Consider the following 22,334-nt stretch of genomic DNA (forward strand, 5'->3'; position numbering starts at 1 on the left):
CCAAGCATGCCTTACTCCTTTCTGTTATAACCTGTAAGTTGTTTGTCAAAGTGGTGATTTGTTTACTTTTTGCTCTGTTAGAGGATTTATGTCAAAGTGACGATTTGTTTACTTTTTGCTCGGTTAGTAGCAACTCGCGTTGTTCGTTACTCTAAGTTGAATAATACGGTAAATTTAAACATGAAAATGAACATATAACTGCAAAACCCGTTGGGCAGAACTTTGCGTTATAGCACGAGCGGGCGGAATTTATATGTAAAACACCCTATCGGAGCCTATTTTGATAGTGAACTGGGCAAAGATGACGGTTTAAGTTCTCATCTAAAAACGGTATAACCCACGGTCAATGGAAAAAAGGTGGCCGCATATCATGTGAAGAGCCAAAAACCGTTGGAAAATTGTTGACAGTTGGTTGAAATTTGGTATATTTCATCAAACAGAGCAAGGAATTGAGGCGTTCTGGAATATGATCTGAAAGAAGGCTGCGCATGAGGCAAACCAACACACTTTATTTCCCCAATCATGGCGACCAAAAGGATCCATATCCCATGACTTCACACAGAAGAGAAGTTTCTATCCGCGGACCATGGACACTGTGCTCTAGAATTTCCAAGTACCTATTTTGCGAGGAATTCACGAAAATCTTTCACAAGTGCGCAAGTATGTTTGTAAACACTTTTTAAACCAACTGTCACAACAATGACGGAGAAGAAAATAGCTTTGGCCCGACCTGTCTTTGAATTGATCATGGTACAACCATTCTCTAGCTTTAGACGTTATAGAACACTCTAGTAATTCAATCAAACTAAACGTTTAAGATTATTTTAGGCTTGTAAAATACTGTATTTTGATAAACTCTGATAGACTTAGCAAACGACTTATCGAACTTCTGCCGTTTGAACACTGTTTAACTGCACTTGCGATGCACGATTCCAGCACCGAACTCCTCGTAGTCCTGCTTCGTTATCCACATATGCTGGAACATGGGACTCTGCGCCAACAAGCACCCACCAGCCCACACCGACAGTGCGGGATTCTGGGGAGCAATCACTTTGCACCGGAGTGGCGCAGGAACCCGGGCACCTAGTTCCGTCTGCATCCGCTCGCCGAACCCGCCGAGCATGACCGATCCACCGGCCAGGATGACGTTTGCGAATAAATCCTTTCGGGTGTTCTCCTTGCAGCTCATCAAAGACTGCACGATGAGATCGGGCAGTGCTTTGTCCTGCCGATGACCAATCGCCCCGGGGTTGAACAGCGCTTCCCCGCTGAGAAACCGTTCTTTGCCAACCGTGACGGTCCTGCCATCGGGAGCTCTGTACGCAACCGTCACCGAAGTGGCTTCCTTCGCGAGATCCGCACTGACAGTGCACACTTTGTGCAGCACCTCCCGGACCGTCTCCCGGTCGGTCAAGGCTAACGCACCGGCCAGATACTCCACCATATCGCTGCCCGCTAGCTCGAGGTTCACGATTGCCTCGCGCACGGGCGAATTCTTGTAGATGGGCACGATACTGGTCAGTCCCTCGCCGACATCGACCACGGTCCCACTCAGCCGACCCGCCGCGTACAGCGCCAGCAGCGCCTGAATTGACAGATACGTGGCCGGGGCACCCAACTTTTCAAACACTATCTGAACCGCCTTCTCACGGTTCGCCGGCGCACTCAGCGGCCTTTCGGTGAGCAAGATCTTGTGCTCTTCGGGTGCCACCTTCAGCACGTCCCGCAGCGTGTACTCCCACACGCTTTCCAGTGCGTCCCAGTCGGTCGGAACGCCCCGCTCGATGGGGTAAATCACCCGACCCGCCGGCGACCCCGACCGGCCACCGATGCACTTCGTCACCGAGCCATCAGCCTGCTCGGTCAGCTCCAAGATGGTCCGTACCGAGCGCTTCGGATCGTCGTCTCCGGTGAGGCCGGCCTTGATCGTGTAGCTTCCGTTATCGATGACAACGGCGGGCGTCTCGTCGTCGTCCATGATTTCACTTTCTTTCCTCACAAACGACTGGTGACTGACTGAAGCAGGCCATTCGTGCGGCGTCTATTGGATGCACGCTTATCACGCTTATCGACACTTCGATATGATTCACTAGGGGCACCAGCGCACAAGAAACTAGCATGTTTTGGAACTCTGCTTATCACTCGCAAAGGTTGATAAGAGCTGTGCGGTGTCAGGAAGCAGATACTACATCTTCCTGCTGGACCTAAAATTAGTTCTTCAAAATCTAACGTCATTTATTGGGGCAATTTAAATTACTCATAGAGGACATTACTTATTGTTCCAATTAAAATAATGCATAAATATAGCATTATCAAACCATACAATCATACCAGTGATGGCTTTCATTTAAAGCTTGAAACAGTTAAACAACTTTGAAAGAGATCGTTCTACCAATCTGCATGAAATCTTGAGCGTAGGAGCTGTTTGATAGTACATTTGTGTAAAATACACTAGCCATCGGAAAGACAGAAATTAAAAAAGGACAGTCAAGGTCTTCCTTTGACAGGAAGAAACCCTAAAAATGTTTGAATGTTCCCATCAAATGTTCTTTTGAAATGAGTCCTTATTATCTCAATTTAACTATGTTTGTAAATCCAAATTTCACATCGTGGCAAAATATATTCTCATACAAATTCAAACTTCACAGCATTTAGCCTGTGTGGTTTTTTATAATGAATAACTACGTTTTGGAGTAAAACACACCCACTTTTCTGTCAGTTCCAAACGTTTTCCAAAGCCGTTTCATGCAGCACGAACGACTTCTATCATAATTTCATCACAATCTGAAAGATTACGGCATCACACAGGGAAAAAGTGGATATCTTTTGCTCGTCTGCATTCAAGACATTATAAAATCACAAAAATAAATTATAGGGTTTGAATAAGGTACACGAGGAGGTCATATACTCTTGGCTAAAATGTCCATCTAATTTGTTGAAATTAATCATTCAGTTCGAATCAGTATGTAAAATATGTGTTAAAAGTGTATAAGAATAAAATGGCCATGGTGTACATCACCACACAAGTTTTAACACGTTGACGTTTTTAGAACACTTTTTAGAACAATCTTTTTCAATATAATTTGTATATAACATTTATTAAACCAATGATTTTTGAAAGCTAAGCAAAAACTTAGCTTCCCAAAGAATTGATATAAAATATTACTATAATTTTTATGATGCATTTTCATTTATTATCGGGTCAAAAACTTTTTAGAACTGAGTTTTGCTGTCACCCACATTTGGGTGACATGGCAGTCAACGTGTTAAAAAGGATACGAAACACTAGAAATGATATCGATCAAGAGTTCCGTATAATTTTCTCTACTTAAAATCTTTCAAGGTAATTGAAGAAGTCATAGAAATGTTATATCTGTGCAGTGCCTCGATCAACTTATCTTTTACGACGCAAAGAAAAACTTTGAATGGCAAAAACTGTCGAACAAAGACATACAGCTACTAACGTCAACAAGCTAGCGGTAAGGGAACGATTAGCCAAAGTCAAGCGTAGGAAAATCACCACGACCAAAGACAAGAGCTTGTCCAAAGTTTAACGACCAACAAATGGGACCCATTTTTTTGTGTGCCATGGACGATTGGGCGAGAAAACGGAGCAAATTGGAATTGGGATGAGTCCTTGGAAGAAACGGTCCTGTCATTACAAATCCGCGCTTGAAAAGCTGCGCCTTGTCACAGCATTACGAATCACTTTCTCATTAGTTTCCAACGAGGCGGGGTGGGCCCAAGGCGAGCAGCGAAACTTTTCCGGCCCAATTTAGACCAGAGACGTTTGAGATTTGATTCGTCCCCCCCTCTTCTTCACCCCGTTGATGACATTTCTTGCCGCCTGCCAAGATCACACGACCTCCGAGCAGCGACGGCGCTGGTGATGGTGCCGATTTTGGCATTGGAGTTAATATTTTCACCATTGCCAAGCGTCGCTCGATAGAACGCAGAGCGCCGAACTACTTAGCGATAAATCACTATCGAGTGCCGCCGGGGTTGACCTTCTTGCCCGTGCGGGGAACATTGGACCGTCGCCAACCGGGCGAGCCCCGTGGAGTCTGCGAGTCAAACTGATTTTCCGCACAAATTTATTACTCGCACACAAACGGGGAGCAGTCGCCAGCCAGGTCCCGAGTAGCACCGATTTTGCGAAAGGTCAGGACGACGGCAATCGGGACGACGACGACTTTTCCTAGGCTTGCCCCGCGTTGAAGTAGGTCAGTTCAGTCGCCTGCTGGCGACCGTTTAGTGGCAGCAGTCGGCAGTGACGGCCCGGCGGCCATGATTGAGCAAACTTTAAAGGATAATTTATTTCAAGCAAACGTGTCGGTTGCGAGCGAACCTAACGTTGCAGGCCAAGATCAAACTGCAGGCAATCGATCTGCACCGAACCGTGCACCGGAGCAGTAATCAAAGTCAGGGAAGCTGAAATGAATAATCGAGCCTCCCTCCGAACGTGGAGCTGTCGGTTATTGTGTGTGTATGTGTGTTTGTATGCTGCAATCTTGCCGTTCACAGTTCACCGCATCGACCGAGAGAAAAGCGTGCTGATTGAAAACCCGTGGTTCCGTGGTTGGAGTTTGATCGTCAACGGTGTGTACCATCCTTTGTTCTAGCTCGCAAGCAACCAACAACCCGTTCGGTGGAAAAAGTTTCCATTTTCATCAGACACAACCAAACGGAGGTGGAAGGGGGGCCTCTCAAAACCCATCGATCCTTCACGTTCGGAACTTCGTTTCATCGTTATAAACAGTACGTTTCATCAAACGCTCATCAATCACTTCTCATCCCACCCCCGTGACCCTCTCATCAGCGAGTTCCGACACAGGCTGGAGGACATTCCCGGCTTATAAACAAAAACCCCTTCCCCATCAACCCGCCTTCACACGACCCAAGCCGCGTTTTTGATGAAGTGTGCCACTTGTGACAAGGAGGCTGTACACAACTAGATACAGTCACTATTGTAGGCACTCTTCCTTTCCGGTTCCCAGGGCCTACGTCGGGTACTCCACTGGTTTACAACACCGAGCATGAGTCCCCTGTCACATCGAACGGTGCAACACGGTGCACCGGAAACGGTTACTTCCGTCTGACCTAGTGCAGTCCATCAAGAGATGGAACTATTCCGTCCCCCCGCGGTTCTTTCCCGCCTCTCGTTTCAGGTGTGCTCGTGTTCCTGTGCTGGTTGGTGTGCTGTGAGTGCTGTGAAGGGGAGGCTGTGTACGATGAATGACGTGCATTTGAGTGAAGAAAGAAAACATCCAGGAAAGTCAGTAGAAGGTTGAATTTAGAGATTTGTGGACAAAAATCAAAACCGGTTTTTTAATTTGTGCAAAAACAAGTCCAGCAGAGTTTGGGAGCCAAAGGGAACCATTTTATAAACAAAGGGGGGAGGGTCTGCCAACGAGGATGAGCGGGGAATGCAAGGGAATGACTAAGACGTGGAAAACTCGCTCGTTTTGTGCTCGCGCGGGCAGGGGCAGGGGCAGGTGTGGGTGGATTCGATTGAATTTTGCATGCGTCCTCCCTGTGTGCGGTTTCGAGGCGGCAACAAATAAAAACGTGGGAAAAATCCATACATCCGACTGGATTGACGGATCGCGAAACGACTCGTTCGAATGAAAGTCGCGGGAAATTGTCCGTCCCTCGAAATGGTGCGCACCTCCGATAGGGAACTGGGACACACAGACACACACTGTGAATGGGATATGTGCACTGGACATTGAACATGTGGGAATCCCAAGACTGGGTTTGGTGCGCCACACCCCGTTGCTCCCTACCTTCCACTATGACGGCACTATCTTCGGGCATATTTCCGTTTACCAGAGCGATGTGGCCAAGCTTTCCTCCTCCGTTGGTGGACGTCGTGGTGGCGGTTTTGTATCTACGTCTGCCGTAGACCCGTTTGCGTTCGCAACCAATTTACTCGCACGACGAAGGAAAAAAAAAACAAACGATCCGTGCCGCCCGCCCCCCAACAGTAAACGTCCGTTTGCGTCGCTACAGCTCGTCGAGCCACACTTGTCTTTGGAAAGAACAATTTTAATATTTACTAACGAATGATGATAATGATGGTGGTGGTGCCGCGGGAAGCGTCCACCCTGTGCACAGTGGGGTCGGCCAGTGGTTTTGTTGGGTCAGTGCTGGGAGCTCGATGGGCCACCGTGCGGAATCAATATTCCATGGGCAAGCCTCATTACGTCGACATGTGCTGCCAGATTACACCTGAAGGACACACATCCAAGCCACACACATACACACACACATATATATATAAACGCACATGCACACGGACACACAAAGGCACGGAAGGACGTACGGACGCACTCGGGAGTTGGTTCTGGAACCAACCCTGATGATTGGCTTAATCCGGCAGAGACGCACCACCACGTTATCGATCACGGATACGTGTTGTTTGTGCGGGTTATAAATAACACCGAACCATACGAGGGGACGCGCGCCTTGGCAGCAACACTCACGGCGAAACCACAAACTCCTGCCTGTCCTGAAGGGTTCACGGAACGATTCTTCTTTCGCAGAAGAAATTTCTTTGGCAAAAACATTCGCCAAGAACGAGAGCAGCACGAGCACCGATCCTGCGGATGTAGCACAGAAGTCTTTCCTCACCAACACCACAAGCCTGTTCACGGCCACGAGGCAACAGGACCAAGGCCCCCCTCCGCAGGAATCTCCCGAGGGCTCGAGCGCAAGACAAATTGTTGTAGTGCACAAAGAAATCGCTACCGCATGTTACAGCAGATGCTCGCGCTGGTAGGAGGCACCAACCCGTCTTACTTTCACTTACGACCCCACTGCGGTCTGTGGGCTACGCACATACACACACACACACAAACACACCCAGTCGCCTCTGCAGGTGAAAAGTTTGGAAAAAGTTTGATACCTTCCACCTCGAAAACGAAAAGGCTCAATGCACCGCAGTCGGGTAGTTCATCAGAAACATTTTCCTCCTTCCTTCCTTTGCATTCGCGAAGGGGAAAATCGGTGGCCAGCACGGATGGGAGGTGGGAAAACGTATAATCCAAGAGGAAACGGCACCCAGGCAGCCAACACGCACAAAGAGAGCGCGCACGGGGAGCCGAACGAATCGAACGGAAATGGAAACGTTGCCCGGATGCGGACTCGCTGAGGCTGATGCTGCTGAGCCTCGAGTCAGCGGGCCCTGACACACGCGCTCGAGATGTTGTGTTTAAACTAAGAGAAACATAAGCGCACACACACGCACACGCACACACATACACACACTCGAAACAAACACCCAACTAATAAAGCCAACAAGCTACCGACACCACTGGGCCAAGGGGATATTCACGCTACTACTTTTCTTTATTTTTGGTATTGGATTATTATTGATCAGGGGTTTAAATATTCGGGTTGGGGTTTTTTTTGCGATTAGGTACCGTTTTTCATGCGACACACTGCGGTTTGGCAACGCTCGTTATCAAATCGTGGCCGCGCTGGAAACGCACTACTTCGCACAACCGTCCGACGTTCGGCGGAGCACAACCAACAGCAGGACCTTTAGACTTCGACCGCTTTCTAGCGCACGCGAAGGCTAACTGAACTTGCAGCAGCCACGGACGGAAGCTTTTAGACCAAAGTGTCCTGCCGAGCGTACGAACGAATTTATACTGACCGTCTCCGTTCCCTGTCGTTTGGGCAGAAAAATCAAACTGGGGAGCGTAAAACACCCGAAACCGTAAGCTCCAGGGATCGCTCCCGGACTAAAGCTCCCTGAGCAAACGAAAGTGAGAGAGAGCGAGGCAGCCCGACCAAAGCAGCTTTGAGAAAAACTCTCGGATGTTGGGCATCCGTTCGCGCAGCCTGGATACCGAAGCTTTCTGCTTCACGATGCGAACAAAGGATCCGTTTGCCTTCTGGCTAGGGAAAGCTCGCGATAAGTTTCCACTCTCTACATATTCCGTGCGTGCCTGGGGAAAACGATGGACTCTCTCCCATGCTCAGCCACTCTCTATTTATGATTGCACACTAAGGCAAACATTGTTGACATGTAAAAGCATCTCTTCCACTGTTTCTTGCTCCATGTTTGGGGGACGACTCTGTTGCGCCTAACTAATATAAGCTTTCCACTGTTTTGTTGTGTCTCTCGGTGGGCCGTAGGTTTTCGATCCCGACACTATCCGGCACAAAACCGCAGCGGATTGCCAGGGTTGTAGTTCAGCAGGAGTCGCTTGGAAAAACAAATGCTTCAATACGTAAGTTATCAGTCTGCAAAACATAAATGAAACTTTTTTTCTGTTACATTATTAGTTCTTTCCAGAAAGCACTAAATATTGCTGGTGATAAGAAACATACCAAACTACATTTTCAAGGTTTAAACCCGTATGACCCGGTGATTAAATTCCAAAAATAAGACAGAAATAATCATGCAACACAAATTCCTAACCAATCAGAAATCCTTACAATTGAGCAATCGGCGTAAACGGTTTCACTTGTAGCACAACTGTATTCTTGTGAAATATTGATGAGATATTAACGACTTACGGAGGTCATTCCAAGTCAGGGAAGGAGCTGGAAAATGATAGTGTTGAAAATAAACGACAGCTCATGAGGCAACTTATTTTGAGGTGCTGATACCATAAACACGAGAAACAGCTGACGTACGAGAAGGGCCATATGACGTACCTTGATTTCATAAATAATAGTTTGTAAATAAACCATAGTTGTCACGATATATCACAACTTATGATTTGTTTCTAGCAAGTCTTAAAAATATGCATGATTGGCATTTAATTTCAATTAGTTTTACTATAAAGAATAATAATTGAACACAAACGAAACAATCATACTAGCCAAACTAAAAGTTTTACTGAAGCTCTTCAAAGCTCAGCTAAAAGTCAACATAATAACTGAAAATAACCTGGCGTAAGCCATCGTTCAGCCTATCCAAAGCTGGTATCCAAAATTGGGCGAAGTCTGTCTTCTACAACACAATTCACCTATGTTTTTAAATTATAAATTACGATAAATGGAAAGTGATAAGATGACAGTTCGAGAATCTCTTTGGTTTTCGTTTTTTGTTCAACGAAGAACGAAACTTGGTGGGATTAAAATCTGTGCCACTCATATACACAGGATTTTCCTTTCACACACCACTTTCCCTTCAGTTGGAGTTTCAGTTACACTCGCCAGATAGAAACAGGTAGTTGGAATCATTAATCAAAAGTACCAAAAGCTAAGGGGAGAGTGTAACGAATGAGCAAAAGAATCGTTCACCCCATTGACGTAATGGAAGTGAATTTGTTTAGTTTAACTTCCGCTAAGGATAGTCATTCTTCTACTGTGCCTTGCACTCGCCGTTCGATCGAAAGGGTAGCCGCGGAGGGATACGCATCGTCGAAAGAATGAAACACCGTACAGCGTTGAATAGACACGGCGACGGCAGCACTGGAAAACAGACTACAACCCCCACGTTACGCTTCACAGGAATTTGTGGAGGGCGCAAAAGAATTAGCACGCGAAGCAGCGATAAATTCAATGTGAATGTAAGTCACGAAATCACGCCCAACGTGTCGGGGCGTTCAAGGTTCGGGGCGCGTTCAGGTGCCACCGAGGTGAAGCCGACGCGAAAGAACAACAAGTCTCCGCAGGCTTCAACAGGTTCATCGTCGTAATTTTCCCGTGCTTTTACCTGTTTACCCAGCCAACGGGTTTTCCACCGCTTTTTTCCACCCGGTAATCGATTGGACTGAACCGGTCATGTACATGGTTGGGAAGGTAGGAATAACATGTTTTGTAAGACCAGCGTTTCTTTTCTTTAGACTACGAAATACTGTAGAGGCATCATGGTCATTATTTTAAGACTTTGTAAAGGATATTCTCAACAATTGCTTATGTCATTCTTCAATATGTTAGAGATTGAAAAATGGATGGTAAATATTTGATTGTACAATTTTGTTCAAGACTTTTGCTGTCAAATTTTTGAAGATCAAAGCCATCAGTAAAAATAGAAAATTGTCGGTAAACGGTGAACAACATTTAGTTCATAGCTGGTACTCCAGATATAGCAGAAGAGCAAGCAATTTGTCGGAAAGACAGTCGACAAGAAAAGGGCGTAATCTTTCAAGCGCGGTTACCAGCAAATGCTAAAAGGTCCGGCTACGTAAAGTCATCGAGGTAACCTCCCATCGACATTCTCAACTGACCAACGCTGCACATTATTTGCTGACACTTACACACGTTCATGCCATTTCTTTAGTCCTGGGAGGTCTGAAGCAGAAGGCGGGCATGCATGCTACATGTTGCTATCCGAACAATTCCGTCCGACACCTTACCAGTCGAACCAGCGGACTTCAGCAACAGGGGTTTGCTATAGCACAGGATGTCCGAGCCCCCACAACGGTACACACAGAACTCACTGGTCCCAACGGAGATATGGCCATGTCCGAGGCGCCTTCACGAAGGCTGGCTAGCTGATATTCTCTAAATCATGCAAACACGTAACACCGCTCCCGTTTGCATGCACCGGACACTTTCCGCTTTTCACCCAAAGTGGAAGCTCGAGAAGGAATGCCGGTCTGGAGGGTCCTTTCGCTAACCATTACTCCAGACTGGAAAGCCTTCAGATCGACACGGCCAGTGCCAGTGCCACGCTTTGCGAAGGTGCTCTCAAAACGCTCATCAACGGAATGTTACGTGACTGGCGCGGAGAGTGGAAAAACATACACTCCTGCACGTTCCGAGACACGGAACACTACCACCCGCGCACGTTGCACCCGAAAGTTGAAACTGCCTCGAGTGGGCAAACATTAGTCTGTTTGTGTATTATTTGTCCATAAATGTTTATTCTAATTATCTTCTCCATCATCATTCGCACCATCGAATGGTGGAAGCGTGTTTATATCAATACCAATAAAATACAGATCAGTATTTGCAGAATGCCGCGATTTCGATTAAGCTATTTTACATGTCGGAAAAGATAACTCAATTGAAACATTCGGCTAAAATGGAGACAACGATAAGGAAAACTGTTTTACTTCTTGATACTTTCATGAAAGTTTTAAAAGGTGAAATAAAACAAATTTGTAGCTTTGATAAAGACAAGAAGGATAATGAATCTGTTACAATTGTCTGCTTCTCATTTTTGTGTCTCTCATTAGCACACGCCGTGATAACCATCTGATTATATTTCCCTCCAGCCCTCAGGAAAACTATTTTTATCTTCCTGCTCAACTCATTCAAAATGTCACCGCCGAGAACTGTGGCCCACGGAAACGTTCGTCCCCGCTTCGTTACGTTGTGTGTACGCTTAATCCTTTTCAAATCCTCTGGCCCTCGCCTGGAATGTACGGAGCCATAATTAATTAGTACTGGCGTCGTAAAAAAGTTGCCGCGAGCTCTTGGGCGAATAAATGCACATCCCGCGCACATTGAAAAGGACTAGGACCGAGGACTTTGAAAAGAAACTCAAACAAGGGAACATGTGTTGCCCGTTCCGTTGGCGTTGCTTGACTTTGAGCCTGCGAATTACGAACGAGCTCAACAGTAGTGAACTCCTTTGCCTCATTCTTTATGATTTATCAAAGGCTGGAAGCACTCAACGTTTACGCTGTGCATCGCTAGAATAAGTAAGTGTAATTTATACTGCAGTTCTTTTCAGGAAATATGTCAACATATCGACCGAAACATAATTTAACGAAGAAGTATAACAAGGTTAAAATCCGACGCTTTACCAGTCCTCAAATTCAAATCTAGTGGCCTATAAAATATGTCTAGTTTTTGTAAATGTAATGTTCTCTACTTCAAAGAAGGAATGATAGAGTATTTTAAATCAAATGCTTGCACTCATTCGTCTTGTTTTTATAAATTTCCAATAATCAGTATAATCGTACATATTTTATTACTTTCCCAAATTTTAGTTGAACTAAAAACCGCGTTCAACTAAAACCCCTACAGAAAGGTGACAATGGAATTCGGTAGACTCAATCCTGAATCATAGTTCAATTGCATTATCTGCCTTAACTCAGTTCCATAATCCTTCGAAAAAATTATATTTCCTTCCACCCATAACTCCTTCCGGCTTTGCTCGTAAGAAAAGTTTTTCTCGAACACTTTCGCTTTCTCATTTGTGACACTTTATTTGCTTCTCCGTCCCGTACCTTTTGCCCCAGTTTCTCGATCGTATGCTCCGCAAAGCATCCCTGCCAAACGTGCTCTCCGTTGCCTCCGCACGGCTGCTCGCTGAAACGACCAGATAAAACGTCGTTGCCACTCTCGGCATCCATATGTTACACCTGTCACCGGCAGGGAAACATATTATCCGTCTGCCGCTTCCGTGCCTCGCTTTATAACCCGCTAGTCTCGTAAAAAAAAACGAGGAAAACTCCCGAAGGAGAAAAATAAAACGATTCGACGTTTATCGATGGCCGGAAGCGACGCAGCGATGCGCCGGGCAAGCAAGCGAGCTGTGCCGCAGAAGGGCGGGCGAAAAAGAGTCGCAAACACAATTTAAGTTCCCGAAAGAAATGAAATGGAAGTAAAATTCATCATCTGCTGTCATAATTGTGCTCGGATGCTGGAGTGTTCTTGCGAGCAAACGAATCAACGGAACATCCGCCGCTGGCAGCACAAGGTGCTAAGCACGGGAAACGGAAGCCGGATGGCGCTCGCTCGGAGCAGGACGCACAAGAAAGAAAATGGAAGAAAGGAGAAAAAAGCATTCCTATTCCAACCGATCGTTCATCGTACTTTCCGTCTGCCGGGAAGTAGTTGCCCGGTTGCACGGAACGGGTCGAACCGATGGACGAGCGACCTGGACAGATTTATGACCGATCTGTTGAAGCATCTTGCCAGGATTGGTTCGTGTCGAAGCGATAAGACGGTCTGATACAACGGTCGGATGTTCGAAATGTTCCATATAAAGTGACCCAACCAGGGCAAGTTGAAGGTATAATACATTACAACGATGGCTTATACCGGTACTTTCAACATGCTCTGTTTTACCTTTAATACTGATAACGATTGGATTACAACCCATTGCAAAAACTGAACATTGTAATTGAGTAATAAAAGCAATACAATTTATAAAAAGAAATTTGTTCTCCTATTTTTGCTTCCACAACATATTTTTAAAAAAACGTAAATACGAATAAAATATACAAGTAAAGTAATAAAAAACATTAGTATAACTACCCGCAAATTCTCAAAATAAATTCCCCATTCCAATTTCTTCTTTTCCTAGTTTCGCTTCCGAGAAACGTAAATAAAAATACCTCCCCTATGAACCAACATTATCTTCACTCAATTAAGCTACCAATAAATTAATGTCCATCACTAACCGATCGATGGCCGTTTTAATTACGTCAACATATCCGCATCAGAGCTGCCTCATAAATTCCGTAAGACAAAACACGTCAATACGCAAGTCATCCTTGAGATCGTGGCATTTGTTGACAATGCAAGCAAAACTAGAAAAAAAAGGAAACAATCTGCTTTCTTCACACGTGTCCACGATGGTGGTCGTAGTGAGGGAGAACGTAAAGATGGAGGAAAAATCGAGATTGAAGGTAACCTTCAAGATCGGTAACTATCCTATCGAAGGGCGCATGCAGCGTGCTTTGGAAGAGCCAAAGGGGAGGTGCCTCTGGGGAACGAAAACAACACAAAAAACGTTACGGAAAACAACAAACTCATCAACCACCTTCACGCCGCTTTCCGCCTGGGAGCGAGCGGGAAAGATTGTCGGGCGCTGTAGAAAAGTCGTTGGCGTGTCAGAAATCGTATCCGTCACAATAAGTGTCAAGCTAATGTGCCTCGGGAACGTATCGCACGGCGTAAAGGGACCCCATTGACAGGCGGATCAGGTTGGCCCTGGGAGTATGAGCACCTCGACAGCGAGCACGCCGTGACGAGCTCCATTGAGGGGGAAAACTATCGATTTTCCTATCACGACTACAACGGGTAATCATTTATCAGAATCCACCGTTCTGGGTCAGCAGAGGACAGGGAAAAACGAACATTGTGCCGAACGATGCTGCGACGCAACGATGCCGATAAGACGGGGAGTGCGTCGGAGATATGGCGGGAGGAAAGTAAGGCTACCGGAAAATGCTCTCCTCATTCTCGGCGTGATTCGTCAATCATTTTCAACAATGTCGTGGAAAAAGTGATTGCCTTCGGCGCGATGAATGTCCTGACAGCACGCTTTCCCACGAGTCCAGCCACGGCGCGGAACGGCACGGAAGAAAAGTGATGCGTGCAGTGTAATTGACGAGGAAATTTATGATTAATTAAGCGGTAAATGGGCATCTATTGCAAAACAGCTTATCGTTCACCATGACAACATTCCATTTTTTCGATACATTTTTTTTTCTTATAGCTTCGAAATGAAAACTTTAATCCGATCTCATCATTTGTTTGTATTAGTATGAATGTGTATTGCGTCTAATCGTTTTTTAATGGCCCTTCAGTCCTGTGCCACTTTTTACATTGATTTAGGTTTTAGATAAGAGAGGCAAAAAACACGGAGTTGAGGTTGGTTTAACGAAAAACTAACAAAATCCCTGACCAAACAAAGTGTATATGTGGACGAAATAACTCAAAAGTAAGTAAATATAGTCACATTATCTTCAAAATGCCTACAATCATGAAACTTCTCCAATACCCAAGAGATTGGCAACAATGTCGCGAGTCTTTGTTAAGTTTTGTTAGAAACGATTATGTACGAAGCTACTCTACAAAGCAACGAAACTGCACAATAGGGAGTGAAAACCTTTTCAGACAAAAGGAAACATTAGTGGAAAAAGTAGAGTCAGTCCCCGAACACATCTCACTGTTTGTTTCATTTTATTCGGGGCTTTCGTATCGTTTTAATGGTATCTTTTCATTCAACTGCACCAGGATCGAGCTGGTTCGCCTGTCGAAAGCAATACCTTCGGGACAAATTTGAGTGAAAATAAAAACCCCCAACGAACCGCCAGACAAGCCCACAGCCGTGATGGACAGTATGCAAACGCGCTGTACTGCGAGCAATGTGGTGAAATGAATCTGTAAAGCTTGCGATAAAATGGAAGAATAATCATCCGCCGAAAAAGAGACTGGCTGTCTCAGAACCTCCAAGGATGGTCCTCCCACGGGAGCCATGAATACCGCCCGAAAGAGCTGTTTCTTTGTTGAACACAATCCGAGGATACAAGAAAAAATATATACACACACACACACGAACAAACGAAGACCTGTTTAGAATCACATTAGCCGACGGATCACAAAGGATGCATTACCAAGAATCTTTTCGCGAGCAAACAGACAGAATGGCTTCGAGACGTGTGACAACGTATACGAAAAGAACGTACAACGGTATTTCGGTGGTTGAAATGTTCATTCCCATGGATACTTCCAGCTGAACTTAATCCAGCCTGTTATAAATCAACGGTAAATAAAGCACATCCCCATATCGTAAACAGAAGTAAAGACGTCGGCAAATACCGGAAAACCGACGCGAACGTACGGAAAGACGGTTCTAGTTGTCAGAACAATAAAACACCACCGTTGACATAAATATTGACAAATTGAATGCGTCAGATAGAGGGTGTATTTATGTTTGTTTTTTATATCCATTTCTGCCGAATGTACAAAACGAATTGTACTTCTTGAAACTATGAATAAAAATCTACCCATTCCATTCGATTACAAGAGTGAGGCTTTATGTCAGACGATTTGTATAACCGAAAAGGTGGTTAAGGCAAAATATTGGTGTATTTTTTTGTAAACATGTACGATAAACAACAAAGTATATTGGTAAACTACACAGGAATATGTAGTTTTAATTTCTCATCGACATAAAAAGAAGAAGGTAAGGTCGATTGTTAAATATTTGACTAATTTATCCTTTCCTGCAAAAGGTTTCTCACTGAAATCATGCTAACCTCATATTCGCATTTTCTAATTCATTGTACTGCCTCTAAAACCCTTAGGGAACTGTTGTAAGGTCCAACCCATAACGGGGCACGACAAACACTAGCAAAAATGTTAAATAGTGTAAAAGAGCTAGGAAGCTACATGAATCAGCTGCGTAAAACTAAAAATATTCTTCGAATAACGTAATTTGTTCCCAAAGGACATTAATCCGTAAATAGGAGTAAGGATCGCTGATCATAATATGATTTAATTAAATTAACCCTCCTCATAGGCTAGCCATGCTTTCTCCGGGACTCTGCCATTATTAGCATTAGAAGGTGCGGCTACGATATGGTCCAACCCATACCATTGGACAGCCGACTTATTTAGAATACAAATGTGTTTAAATGTCTAGAGGATATAATTAGTGTAATTAAACTATGACGCATTCTCAATAATGCCAGTTGCTTTAGTATGTAGAGAAGTTGTTTCAATCTAAAAATAACCTAGAAATAGCGCTATTTATTCGCAACGGACAATAAACTGACAACAGTATCGCTGGCTGCTCATAAATATTTTTAAATTAAATTATCGCTCCCCACAGCTCTAAGGCACACTGTCTACAGAAACCTTCCAACTCCCATAAAGTCCAACCCATAACGTCCCAGCTCAGACGTAAATATTTGGCAGATAGAGGCTGATTTTATCACATATTAATGAATTGGAAATGAGCTTTGGTGCCTTGCAGCGCCCTGGCGGGTGTGACCGACGGAGCCGACCATCGGGGAGTGGAACCGGATTTGCTATGTGTGCATGGAGTGGACTTGAAAACCCCGACGTGCTCCGCACACCAACTCATATATCATTCTTCAACCGCTCATGCCATTAACCTCAGATCCAGTTACTGCCGAACCGATGTTATCCACCGGAGAGAAAATTCCTCATCTAAATCGAACTTCGATAGGATCTTTTATGCGTTGCTCGCTTGCCATCCCGAACGCCTGGCTACGGACGTGTGCGGATCGAACGATACACTTTCGGCAACAATTATTCGTGACCAGATAAGGGTCTGCCTTAGAGAGGGTCGACTGTTTTTTTTTTTTCTGTGAGCTACCAACACACTGTGTGGCTCGGTTTTCGGTGGGCTGTGGCTGGAAAGCCCCAAAGAGATGAAACTCCAAACCACACACACACACAGATACAGAGTCCCCGGACCTCAGCCGAATCGACCCAACGTTTTGGCTTGCCATCTGTCCGTTTCCCATCGAGTGCCGTCGAAAAGCGGAAACAGGATCCCATCGGTTCCCTTTGCGGGGGAAATGTAGACCCGGGCTGAATAATGCATTCGTAATGTGATAATGAATTTTAATTATGAACCGAAATTGCTTCATTTGCTTCGAGATTGAGCGTTTTTTTGGAATGTTAGTGCGGACTTGCCGAATATGCATAAGGGATGGCACTGGTTGGCTGGCATGCTGTGTTGTTATGTTCACCGATTCCCCGGCCGGAACGAGACACATAGCTAGTGGAAGATTGTCAGCTATGTTAGTTGATTCCGCTTGACAAAGGAGGGAAATTAGATATGGACAGCATATCACTCCAGCATGACAAATGATGCATAGTTAATCACGGCGTTACGACCGGTTCACATAATTAAATGGAGCTTAAATGATAACGAAAACTATCGTTAACTGATACTAAAGCCTATTTTAGATGAAAAGCTACTAGCAATAAAGTTATTGAAACATATTTATAAACGAGCTGATTTTAAACATACAAAAAATTAGATAACAGTTCGTCAAGTTAAATTGGTCAAGCGCTATTTTTTCCAAAAGGGTCGATGTATACGTCCAACACGGAAAAAAGGAACCGGAAACAATCTACTGATGTTTACACAAAAATAACCAAAAACAAATACGCACGCTCCAGGGTTCGGTGTCCAAACAAAACGTCACGCTCGAAAATGTGACCCCCCCTCCGTCACCATTTCCCGTAAAAATCATCCAAATTTCAGCGACGGTGCGATGACAAAACGTTTCTGCACGTTTTCGCCCCCGGTTCGGGTGATTTCATTTGCTGATGCATATTTTCACTGCGTCATCCGGCCGGTGGTGCTGTTTTCCCACCGCAAACACGGTGCCATTTGCAACTCGGAAAGGTGAACCAGTCCTTCGCAAGCAAATCAGCAGCGGCAACGTCCGGCGGGAAAATTAGGTCAGCCTTGTTTTGTTTGCGTTAGGTTCGCCTGGCGCCGACATATCGAAAAAGGCGACCAAACACGTTAGGGCGGTCCTAACGCCGGCGAACGCCGTTCAGGGTTAGAGTTGCTAATGAAAATCAACTGGACGGAACCGTAAGCCGACGCGCGCCCATTGCTATTACTTGCGTGGAAATGTCCGTTCAATGTGTGGCAATAAATAGCCATTAGTCAGCGTACAAGACAAAGGCCGGTTAGTTTTTTGTATTTCAATTGCGTGTATGAGTGTGATGAAATACAGAAAAAGGAAGACAAACAACACGATTATTATCTGTGTTCTAATAGAGCCTGCCCTGTGTGCCAACCAAAGTGAACGTGTTGGGTGACTCAAACAGGGAGTGTTAAATAGAAAAAAAAGAAAACATGTGGTAAAAGAGCACACCCTCATGGATCAGTATAAAAAGGCAATCAATAATCCGGTAACAAACGAATTGGATAAACGAATGGATATAGAATTGCTCATTTGCTTGGATTTGTCACTCCTTTGAAGAGTTTTACTTGTTACTAGGCAAAATAACAAAATAATAATATCTCAATTTAAGACATATGAAATTAGTTTATAATCGTAATTGTTAGTTATTTATCACGTGAAGGTCAAATTCTTATCTTTTTAAGTTGATGACAAAGTTGTTAACCAGCTTTCTTTACTTTCTTTCAACATTTTTTTTTTGTGAAAAGCTTTATAATTTCATAAGGTAAGTATCTGTTCCCTAGTATATTGGTTTTTAAAATATGAAACTGAGAAAAAATGAACAAAAAACAACAGCAATGACTTGTTCATCAAATTTTTCTAAAAAATAGTTTAACAGATGCTTTTCAGGGAATGATTATCACTCAGTATAAACTCGTAAATCCCTTTCCTAAAACTAATCTGCCTGGGAACGTTTAGTATTTCATTGCAATTTTTCGTACCTGAACAAAAAAGTACATTTCTAGACCACATTTAACGAAACATCTGACTCTTGACTTTTGTAAAAATATCACGATCAACGGTAAATAATTCTGTGAACGCTTATTCCGAGGTAATTTCTTCCTCGAAAAGGATTAACGACCCATAACCGTCATCAAAATTTCTTTGGAAAAAGAAAATGGGATATAATCCACACCACACCGAGTCCGTTCGGATGCCTTCATAACGCTTGCATGACGGCATAACGACATTTCTAAAATGTCACTCGAGCTTGGAAACCGGCTGAAAGGTGCTCCACTAATTCTACACCATGTTCCAGCGTGTCCGCACCGGCTTTGCCGGTACAAAATTAGATTCCGTTCAATGAACCGCATCGGTTTTTACAGGTCAATGCACCTACAGTGCGCTACATAATGCACGGGATAATTCACTCCCGGCCCTTCGAAATAGGGAGGCGATTATGTAGTTAGGTCGGCTGTGGGCTGTTTACGCTGTAGTTGCCATGCGGGAAGGTTTAATCATACCACCCGATTTGCTTATTTGCATTACACCGGCAGATTGAGCAATCATGTGCACACGAAATTCATCGGTATGTAAACCGATCCACTTGATCTGTGGTTGAGCCATTGGAGTTAGAGGAGGCAAATCAAACGTGAATTACTTTAACCGGTCGCCTTTGCCGTTTCAGAACAGTAAAGTCACGAGAAACGAAAAGAAAATTATTCAAATGCAAAAGACATACAGAATGCGTAAGGGAAAGGAAATTAATTGGAAGATGATGGCAGAGCACAACTTTTTATTCGTCATGCCGAACCAACTAGCGAAACACGAGTTAGTACCAGTACAAGAACAGTAGATGCCATTTCCCTGCTCATTTGCATATAAATTATGGAAGCCACACAAAAGTAGCCTATTCAAACAGCTCGTTAGAGCCGCTTTATTGGTGAAAGACTTTTTTATTAATGCCTTCGACGTCATATTTATGTTTCCACTCAACCGTTGCGATGCGATCTTTTCTCACATTTTCACGGCTGATTAACTTGTCCATATCATTTTCGGCAGCGAATTTGTACGCCACGCTACTTCCATCGTAGAACTTTTCTTCCCTTTATGTCCGGCATTTAACTTGATACCTTCGGAGCCGGCCACAGAAACCACCGGAACCGTAAACCGATTTCGGTTCCACTCCCTGCGCCCCAAACGTCCCCCGGTGGAATGTGTTGTGTTGTTGTCCCGTTGCTTGCTGGAACGGTATTTCAGCTTCCAACATTCATTCCCTTTTTTCGTTGCCCGAACCGAAATCGAAAGAAACTTTATTTGCCAACCGCGAGCTTCCGTACCATCTCAGATAAGCACACCCCCGTCGGTTCGCGGAAGACATTTCTCCTTGCCCACGGTGTCGGTAGGTAGGGAAGGAAAGTCTCTCCACACAAAAGACAACCGTTTTTCGACTGAGAAATGGAATCAGACACCCACCGAAACCTGCCGGTGACATCGTTGGGCGCTGATGGGAAAAACTTTTTCACTCCTCACTCGCACACCGCTTTCACGTCGTGAACCCCCGGGTGAGTAACAACCACTAATCCAGCGACCCGGACTACCGTTCCCCGGCATATCCCCCCGGCTACCTTTACCTTGGACCGGAACCGGGCAAAACCAACGGAAAAGATTCAAAACTTATTTACAGTAAATTGCAACTTGTCGGAAGCGCCGTGACACTCTGATTAAAAGTAAATTCTGCTCTCCTTTGTCCTTCGGTGGTCGGGCGTACCGACTGGTGTTTGTTTCCCGCTCAGTTCACCTTCTTCCGGGGGAGGAAGCAGGGCGCACAATTTCGCACGCCAGGATCGCTTTTGTGGATCGACAGTGGAAAAGGAAGAAAAATATATCTCCGCGCTTCGGTATCGCCCGAGGCGGGCGAGGGAGTAAGTTTTTCCCTGGTTTTTCTCATCGAGATAAACCGGTCGCCCGCCTTGATGGCACCGATATTTAACGGCAAACAACAAGTAGACAATAACAGCTGACGGCGATGGAATTAATCAGTAAAGCGCAAGCACGACTTTTCAAACGACTTTATGGGCAACTTTCCTCCGGCAATGGTTCTTTCATTTTACTCTCTCTCTCCCTCGTTTTTGCCAGTTCCGCTGGCTCCGGCCAAAGTCATTTTACAATGGAAGCGAACGACTTGGAATTGGATGCCATTACAGAAGCCGACTTCTGGCGCTGCTAGTGTCGATTTGTTCCACCAGCTTAGGGCTTATAATTTATATCAATCAGAGCGTAAAATTGGACGATTCAAAATTGATCCCCCGACGTTTGACTTTTGGGGCGCGCCGTACCTACGGCGATGGTTCTAAATATAAAACGATCGAACACACACACACACGTGAGCACCGTTTTGCCCGTATTGACGGCTAAAAGTTGTTAAGGAGATTACTGGAAAAATATTACTCGCATAAAAATTCAAATAATGTCTGCCTTTTTACGCCTCGCCTGTGGTGTTCGAATTCCAGCCACGCCGATCCTCTAAACTGTCCCTTCAAAAATCCCTCTCCCAAAAATCCCGACTCCAGATCGAAGTGGAAGAAAGAAACCAAGACCTCCCGAAGATCCCAGACTACGCCAACATTTTGGGGGAAAAAAATTCACCACGACTTGGGGGCGTTCGAACAAACCGATTTTATGCAGCCATTCAATGGGTTTTTATTTATTCATTCGACCTTCGCACGGGAACATCGTAAACTTTGCAAGGCGTACGTACGCGCTAACCTTGAAGACGTTGGTGTATAGTCAACCTAACAGCAACTAAAAAAAGGGCTCCAAATTTTGAGCATTTTGTGCGAAGAAAGAAAACGGAAATCAATCCCAGTCCTGCTCTTTTCCTTTCGCTCGTGGTCGAACGGAGAAAGTTGTGCCAGTGGAGGGCAAAACTTTTACCCCTCTATCCCATTCGGTGATGTAAAACAACGTCCACCCGGGTTGAGAAGGTCGGGGGTACTTAGTTTCGCTCGCACTTTATTTGCCGCGCCGTACAACAAATCGGAGGGTAAATGCAAATTAGATCCTTTCCGTTTCGATCCGTAACCGCCACTTACCGGGGGGGACGCAAGCGGGAAGGAAAGAAAGCGGAGAGGAAATAAAAAGCGGACCCGGGTACCCGGTTTGTGCTGTGCGCAACTAAACTGCCCTCTTGTTAAATGGCTTGTTCCGGTCGTCATTACTTTTTGCTTCGCCTCCTTTTATTTTTTCTTCACCCCTTAACTTTATTCCTCCAACTATCCAGTATGG

At 44.9% G+C, this 22,334-nt stretch overlaps 2 protein-coding genes across 2 annotated transcripts in view; both read right to left on the reverse strand.

The window, feature by feature from the left end:
• Positions 1 to 22,334, reverse strand: part of LOC131264955 (band 7 protein AGAP004871) — a 55,594-nt gene that overhangs the window by 17,354 nt on the left and 15,906 nt on the right. The gene's annotated exons all lie outside the window — the stretch shown is intronic.
• On the reverse strand, positions 849 to 1,978 carry LOC131262365 (actin-5, muscle-specific-like). Its single transcript, XM_058264355.1, has one exon. The coding sequence runs from the start codon at positions 1,976 to 1,978 to the stop codon at positions 908 to 910; it is 1,071 nt and encodes a 356-aa protein (XP_058120338.1). The 3' UTR covers positions 849 to 907.

Source organism: Anopheles coustani, chromosome 2 (assembly GCF_943734705.1).
Source record: "Anopheles coustani chromosome 2, idAnoCousDA_361_x.2, whole genome shotgun sequence".
NCBI lineage: Eukaryota > Metazoa > Arthropoda > Insecta > Diptera > Culicidae > Anopheles > Anopheles coustani.

Bases quoted from the DNA above. Each gene is read 5' to 3' on its own strand.
- LOC131262365 (XM_058264355.1), bottom strand. From the start codon at position 1,978: ATGGACGACGACGAGACGCCCGCCGTTGTCATCGATAACGGAAGCTAC.